This window comes from Schistocerca americana, chromosome 1, assembly GCF_021461395.2.
Source record: "Schistocerca americana isolate TAMUIC-IGC-003095 chromosome 1, iqSchAmer2.1, whole genome shotgun sequence".
In the NCBI taxonomy this organism is placed as follows: Eukaryota; Metazoa; Arthropoda; class Insecta; order Orthoptera; family Acrididae; genus Schistocerca; species Schistocerca americana.
In genome coordinates, this window is record NC_060119.1 from 1,145,997,057 (window position 1) to 1,146,004,759 (window position 7,703).

At 39.5% G+C, this 7,703-nt stretch overlaps 1 protein-coding gene across 1 annotated transcript; it reads right to left on the minus strand.

The window, feature by feature from the left end:
* Positions 1 to 352: 352 nt before the first annotated feature.
* LOC124597358 (ARL14 effector protein-like) lies at positions 353 to 4,806 on the minus strand. The gene is made up of 3 exons (XM_047135934.1): positions 4,158 to 4,806; positions 494 to 584; positions 353 to 401 (listed from the first exon to the last, which is right to left on the minus strand). The coding sequence occupies exons 1-3, from the start codon at positions 4,804 to 4,806 to the stop codon at positions 353 to 355; spliced, it is 789 nt and encodes a 262-aa protein (XP_046991890.1).
* Between the last annotated feature and the right edge of the window lie 2,897 nt (positions 4,807 to 7,703).

Consider the following 7,703-nt stretch of genomic DNA (forward strand, 5'->3'; position numbering starts at 1 on the left):
TGGCTGCCTCTTAAAGTCCATGGCATCTGGCCACTAGCAAAGGTGTCCATCCATCATATGAAACTATATTAGGATCAGCACATGCCTTGAGGAGTATGTGCAGTGAAGCAGTTTGGTTGTTTTGTACTGTATAATGTAGAGGTGTGAACTCTCCATAATCACTTGCATCAAGGTCTGCCCCATATGCTATTATACCATGGATGAAAAGAGGGTCTCCTGACATTGCTGCCAAATGTAATGCTGTATTATTTAGCCACTCTCTTGCCCAGGTGTCTGCGCCTTGCTCAAGGAGCTTTTCGACTTCGTCTGCTGTGCCATTCTGACCAGCTATTTTCAACAACTTTTTATTTAACTACTCCTGGTTGGGCTTAGGTTTTACTGGTGCAGTAGCGATGGCATTTCTGGAAAAAAAAAAAACAATCTCACACAAAATATTTTCACAAAATTTAAGATTCAAAAGCCTCAAAACAAGATAGTGCAAATATGTGCTTACCTGAGGGCAGCTGCATTCGCCCTGTACTTTTCAGAAACGGCTGCTCTTGTTTTGTCCGCCAATAATGGCGGCTTTGCAAGTACTGGGTCTCCTACAAAGTGGAATTTAATCTATTATTTTTTATGTGTAGTTCTTTTAGGTTATCAAATAACTTGAGGTTCTTACAATCACATTTGCATATTATTATGTACATTTGTACCTAAGGCCACTTCTAGACCTAGGTACAAGGCCACTGTAAAACTTGATGAGACAGTGCATAATTTTCAAAATAAATGTAAATCACAAGAGGAAACTTACAGTTGATAAGAAATTGTTGCAAAAACTCTGCTTAGGTCTGAAATACCTCGTTATGGAACCGGTTGCTTGGGACAACTTAGCTACTTGCTGCACCCTTTTAGGAAACACCATGATAGGGAACCCGGTGTACTGAAAAATGCGCGTAGAAAGGGTCGAGGACGGGTCCGCTAATCCCCGTGCTCGGCAGACAAGAGTTAAGGGACGCTACCTGGAGGTTTTTGAGCTGCAGTTTTCAGACACACAGAGAGAGAGAGAGAGAGAGAGAGAGAGAGAGAGAGAGACAATCAAGTCTCTACCACACACCACTTCAAACTGCAGTAAATACAATAGATTACGTTCTTCTGCTTCACTTGCGGTACCATTCAGCAATCATCATTTTCATTATAACAACTACACTTCTTGAATACTCAGTAATATCAAGTGACTCTATACTTGGCGATTAGTAATGTCACTTAATTTTAACTCTTAATTTTAAAAAAAAAAAACTAGCGAGGAATTGGGGTGGTGACGCTGGAATGAGAAGGGTCATTCCATGCCAAGTGGTCTAAACCTTCCCACCATCATGTCTCCAATTTTCTTCAAATTTTATCTGTAGCACTAGTCAAGTGCTAAATTAAGTTTCTCAAGATTTCAAGCCTCTAGCTGCAATACTTGCTGATCTACACCCCCTTGTCTGAAGGGTAGTAAGTTCGCATGCGCGCGACATCAGACAAAATGCCATTTTTGGGGTCTCATAAAATTGAAACCAATTCATAAGAATGGTTAGTAAGATGAGACCCTGTACAGTTTTTTGTGCTGATTCAAACGAAATTAATTATAAGATTACTGATGCAAAATCCGGTCAAACAAGTCGACTCAAAGTGTACCCCTAATTCTGTCGTGACTTAATGCGACAAATTTTGACCAATATTCAGACTGCAATAATTTCCTTGCAGATAAAGATATGGACTTGAACTTTTTACCAAGTCTTATCTTTGTGCTGGACATAATACAGCTGGATTTCCAACTACCCAGGCTTTATAGTCGCCTTGCAAAATCTCTTCAAATTTGGCAGTGTCAGCGCAAATGGCTTTATTTACCAAAGTTCAAAGCCCATTACTACAAAATAGTCAGCCTGGATTTAATTGTGAATAGTATCATCTGAAAGAGAAACTCTTGCTCTACAAGATGGATATATTTTTCTTTTGCAACGCTTCCATTAAGTGCTTATTTACTCAGGTCAAAGTATCTTATATTTTGTGTGCGCAGTGCCCTGCGTTGGTCCATGATGGCTGAGCCATTACTGGTTATCACAATAAAACCAGCATCCCCATCGCCATAGGGGCCACGCCCGATAGCCATGCAGTAACAGCCACGGGTGGGTATCTTTACTGCAGGTTCCCAAGCCTGATTACAGGGTGTCTTTACCACAGGATCCCAAGCCTGATTGTGGGTTTCTTTATGCAGGTTCCCAAGCCTGTCTTCCTCAGTTACTTCATCATTCTGGAAGCATCGTTGATTTGCAAGAGAATGCTTTCAGGAAAACTGTATTGCCGACCAGATGATGTCACTGATGGAGCTGGAATAACACCAATGATAAGTTGTTCTGGAATCCAGCAAGTATCACGTCTTAAGGGCCAATAAAATGAACTTGCAGGACCATGAGGATGCATAAAGCTTATGAAAGCATCTTTCTGTTCGACTGAGATTTCAACGATGTTTCCAATCCACCATTTCTTTTCATAAATGCAAGCAACATACTGCCCAGGCTGAAGATCCATGACTTGAACTACTACTTCAGCAGCACTAATTTTGGCCAAAAAAGATGTCGCATCATTAGAAACTCTACTGACCTTAATTGTCGTCATATCAATGGGCAAAAAATGGTGGTTTTCTCTTGTGCCAGCTAGAGTGTGCCCTTGCAGGAATCTTTCTTCTTGAGAAGCTTTTTCTTCTTCAACTTCCTCTTTGCTGATGAAAAAGAATTTGATTCCATTGATATTATCATTGCAGAAGTTGAAAAGATCTTTGGGTGTTAGAATCTGGTTTTCATATGGACGTTGCAAACTTGCTCTTGCTGCCAACCGTTTTGTTGTGCCTCCAATGCCATCACAAGGCGACTTTCCATGGCTTGTTCCAAAGAAATTCCATTCTGCTGTTATTTCAAAATCTTCTTTGTGATAGCATAAGTTGAGAAAATTCTTGAAATTCTTATATTGTGCAGCTGAACCATCACTGAAGTAGTGGATGTGGCTTATTTTGGAAAATTGCATCTTCAGGTAATTGATTACTTTTCCAATGTAAACATGGACAGTAATCGTATCGTGTCGAAGGCAGTCACTAATAACACAAAGATTCACACATTGCACCTCTTCGTTTTCACAGTAGTAGACTACAAATGGATGAACTGTTGCTTGACTGTTTTCCCAGTGAAAGCCTTGCACTGCATCTTGAACAATAAATGAATAGTTTTCAGCAAAATCCATTAGTATTATGAATTCGCCTTCTTTCAAATCAGTTTTGAGAGCTTTCAGGTGCTGGCTTTGATGCTTGGCAATGTAGTGATGACAAGACAGGTTCCAAATTTTTGCTGCAATATCTTCAACATACTCTTCTGTTGAAAGCTGCTTTGTTTCTAAAGTATCCCTGTCGGTATGAATCCATTGTTTGTACTCAATCAGTTCTTCAGGGTCATTATCTTCAAAATATGTTGCAATAACTGCTTCTACACCTTCTGGACCAGGGCAGTTTTCACAACGATGAAGCATACAATCCTTGTTTTCCAAGCTGCAAACAGCTTTGCTAAGAATTTCCTTGTAGTCTTCATTGATTGATGCACCAGTGAGCATAAGCTTGACATTTTGGTGTATTGTACAGACACAAACTGAGTGCATTCCAGCAGAGCCAACTGTAACACACCATTTTGGTCTAAGCTCGCAAAACTTTGAGAAGCCAATTTCTGGTCCATTTTGCTTCTGATAAGACACGTACATTTCCTTCAAATTGCAAAGCAACAACCGCTTTTGCTTGTACACCTTTGTTCCTGAAATTCTCACAGGCACACAGTCTTTCTTCCCTGGACAAAGTCTGCTGAATTCGTCATCTTGAAAAAAGTCATGTACTTTCTGGACAACTTCATCTGAAAGCTTCCTTCCTTGCCGATTTGCTGGAAAAGCTAGAACACCTTGCTCATTCTTCAGTTTTCTCGCTTGCTTTACCATTCTTTCTGATACATTAAATGCTGTTGTCGTATCTTTAATTGTCCAGCTTCTTGGAACCAAGGTCAATATTTGAACTTTTGTCCTACGATTTGACACTTTACATTTTTCTTTCAACTCTTCTATAAGATTATCAAGATCTGCACAATTATTGCATGGGCGACTTTTACTTGAACTTGGCTGTTCATCGTAATTGATTCCTACAGCAGCAGCAATTTGATTCCCAATTAAACTTTGTGCATCCAAGATCTTTCTTTTTGCATAGCTTTGCTTATCTCTTTTACTTAGTTGTCTTCTTTTCAATGGTGAAGCACCAATAAATGATAAACTTTTGTTGATGGCTGGTTCAGTTTCATCCGTTGTGAAATCTTGTTCAGATTGGGTTGATAGTGATGATGAATCTTCTAGCTTTTGGTTCAGTGCCGACATGCAGCGAGGGCAAAGCTTCTGACCAGGTTTTATATCAATCACTTCTTTTTTCTTTAACAGGCAAAGTTTGGCAGCTGTTTCATTATCAAGCAGTCTAAGTCCAGCTTTTACATTGTGATTCCTCTTCTTGAATGGATTGCAACATTTCTTTTGCATCGCTTGATATTCATGTAGGAAGAGGGCTTCATGGTGGAAGCAAATGATGGAATTTTCGTCAAGTTTGGCTTCTGAACGCGAAACAAGCAATTTCTGGTCACATTCTGTGAAATCACTAAACGCTTTGAATCCAGTCTTCTTAGCATAGAAGATAACATGGCACTTCGATGCAGCAGCATCTTTTCCAATTGAACAGGGGGCCAACGATTCTTCTTCTTCATTAACTTCTGACATCTCTCACTGGCCAATCACTGAATAAAACACGAATGAAATATCCAATTATATCAGTAATTCTAAGCGACTATTAAGATTCAAATTCCTAGAAATGAAGAAAAATTAGTGCATCGCGCATACAAAATATAACAACTTTGATGTGAGTTAATGAGTACTTAATGGTCGCGTTGCAAAAAAAACAAATGTCAGTCTTGTAGAGCAAGAGTTTCTCTTTTAGGTGATACTATTCACAAGCAGATTCAGGCCAACTATTTTTTAGTAATTGGCTTGAAACTTTGGTAAATTTTACCGTTTGTGCTGACACTGCCTAATTTGAAGAGATACTGCAGGGCGACCATATGGCCTGGATCATTGCAAATCCGGCTGCATTATGTCTAGCACAAGCATGAAGCTTGGCCAAAAGTTCAAGTCCATATCTTCAACTGCAAGGAAATCATTGCAGTCTTAATATTGGTCAAAATTTGTCGCGTTGTGTCACGACAAATTTTGAAGTATACTTTGAGTCGAGTTATTTGACCGGGGTTTGCATGAGTAATGTTATACATAATTTCGTTGGAATCAGCAAAAAAAACTGTACAGGGTCGCATCTTACTAACCATTCTTATGAATTAGTTTCGATTTTATTAGACTCCAAATATGACATTTTTTTTATGTTGCATGCACACGGACTAAGTACACTTCAGACAAGGGGGTCTAGATCAGCAGCTATTGCAGCTAGAGGCCTGAAATCTTGGGAAACTTACTTCAACACTTGACTAAAGCTACAGTTAAAATTTGACGAAAATTGGAGACCATGATGGTGGGAACTTTTTTCAGTTTTAGACCACTTGGTGTGGAATGACCCAGAAGTATAATTGTAAAGGGTTGACTCTGAAAAGGGTTTGCTTTTGTTTTGGTGTATTGTAAAACACATATTGTATTTTAAAAATAATCTGATTTCCATCACACTTTATCCAGGCTTTGGACTGGCTAAAGAGCAAAAGTAATTTAGGCGTGTTTAAAATCAGCTTATAAGCATCGTCAATATTTTTTTAATTTTTATTGTTTTTTATATAAGTTGCTATTTACATTTAAACACTATTGTATCTACTACATATTCTGATAAATTCAGTCAAGTTTCTGTAGATAGGATATGGCTTTCAAGCAGTCCTCGATCTCACCAACCTCTTCGTATTTTTTATTATTTTTCCCAACCTTTCATCACGTTTCATGTAGACTGTTTTTTCCATTTACCTTCAATACTCAGTTCTGCCCTCATAAGGCATAAGCTGAATTTTCTGCTTCTCTTTTCAAGCACCTAATAACGTAATTAATTTTCGGATTTGGTTTAGCAAGCATGTCATTAATGTTGTGCCAACCTTCTACAGCGTTGGTTGTTCGGTGGCGCCGTTTGTAGCAACTCCAAAGGTTGATAGGGGTTTCTTCATTTCCCAACCATCTATCTACGAAGTAGTCAAAAAAAATTCAGAAAGTTTGAGGATATCCGGTGGATGTGAATGTATCTCCAGCCAACCATCACATAAATCTTCAGACCGTAGAAATGCCAGCGCAGCACACATGCGAACATGTTATCTCACTTCATTTTCTTTGTATTCACAAGTAAGTCCTAACTCTTGAACTTTTCTCCAGAGACACTTTTTCAAATGGAAATAACATCCATGCAATTCAGCTTGCGACCGAACTGCCGAATCTTTGTCAGTAAATGGGGTATGTTTTCAACTGACTCGGTTGTTTTAACCCCCTCTACTGACGGAATGACCCGCTTCCTAATTCCGTATATATATCACCAATATGGACTTCTAGCTGTCACGCCTTTGCGTTTACTGCTACGTATTTTAACAGTAAATAGCTCAGTCCTAATGGTAAGAGGTAGTAGTGAATTCAAGTTGTTAATATTTGAATACAGCACAGCTTCCACACGCTCAGTTCACTTTCACTCCGCTCCTACCCTCACCATTGCACAACATTAACTATGTGCTACTTGGACTTCGCTAAGCTATTAAATTCACTTGCGTGTACATTTTGACCCTTACTCGCCAGTATTTACCTAATGATTAAAGCATGCTCCTAATGGGACTATTTCCCAAAGAGCTGGTGTCTGTGTCCAAGGAGCAGGTAGATTAGGGTGGTTAGGACGGCCCGGGCGCAGATAAGCCTGACACAAAGGGAGAAGGTACTGGGCGCGAATCTCGCACATTTCTGGTTGGGTGGGAATCTCACTGGGTGTGATTTTCATAGATTCAGGTAACCCCACGTAGCCCTTTGGTGTAGCCCATTTCCCAAACCGGAGAAATCCAGGATGCTGAGGGACTGGCACAGGGTGTGTTGCAAATGCTGCACCACTACCTGCTGCCACTTGTTGTGAATGAGCGCTCGGCTTGTGCCGACCTGGGCAGCTACCGAGGGACATTCACATTCCTCCAGTGCAGCCAGGTTACATTATTTCAGAATTTTTTTGGGCGAGGAAGAGTTATGCGCAAGACCTTCTTCATTAGAATTTTTGTTCTGATTAATTTTACATAGGGCATAATTCTCGCTCAACCTCATACTTAACGATGTACAGGGTTAGCCAGTGAAAAGGGAAGATTTAAATAAGTAACTACTCTAAGAAAATTTATTTTTTTAATTTAATGGTTATAAATATAAAGTACAAAGGTAGCCATTTACTGTATAATAAGTGAAAATATTATTTTTTGAATGTAACATCTGCCAAATGCCCTCCATTGGAATCTATGCATTTCTGCAGCCATGCCTGGAAGTTTCCCATGACATTTTGCAGCATATTGACTGGTATTCCTTATTTTTCGTCCCAAATTCGTTGTTTAAGGGCTGGGATAGTTCTTAGTGCTTAGTTACCTTCATGTAATCAAACTTCACAAGTGTCCACTATTTCCTGC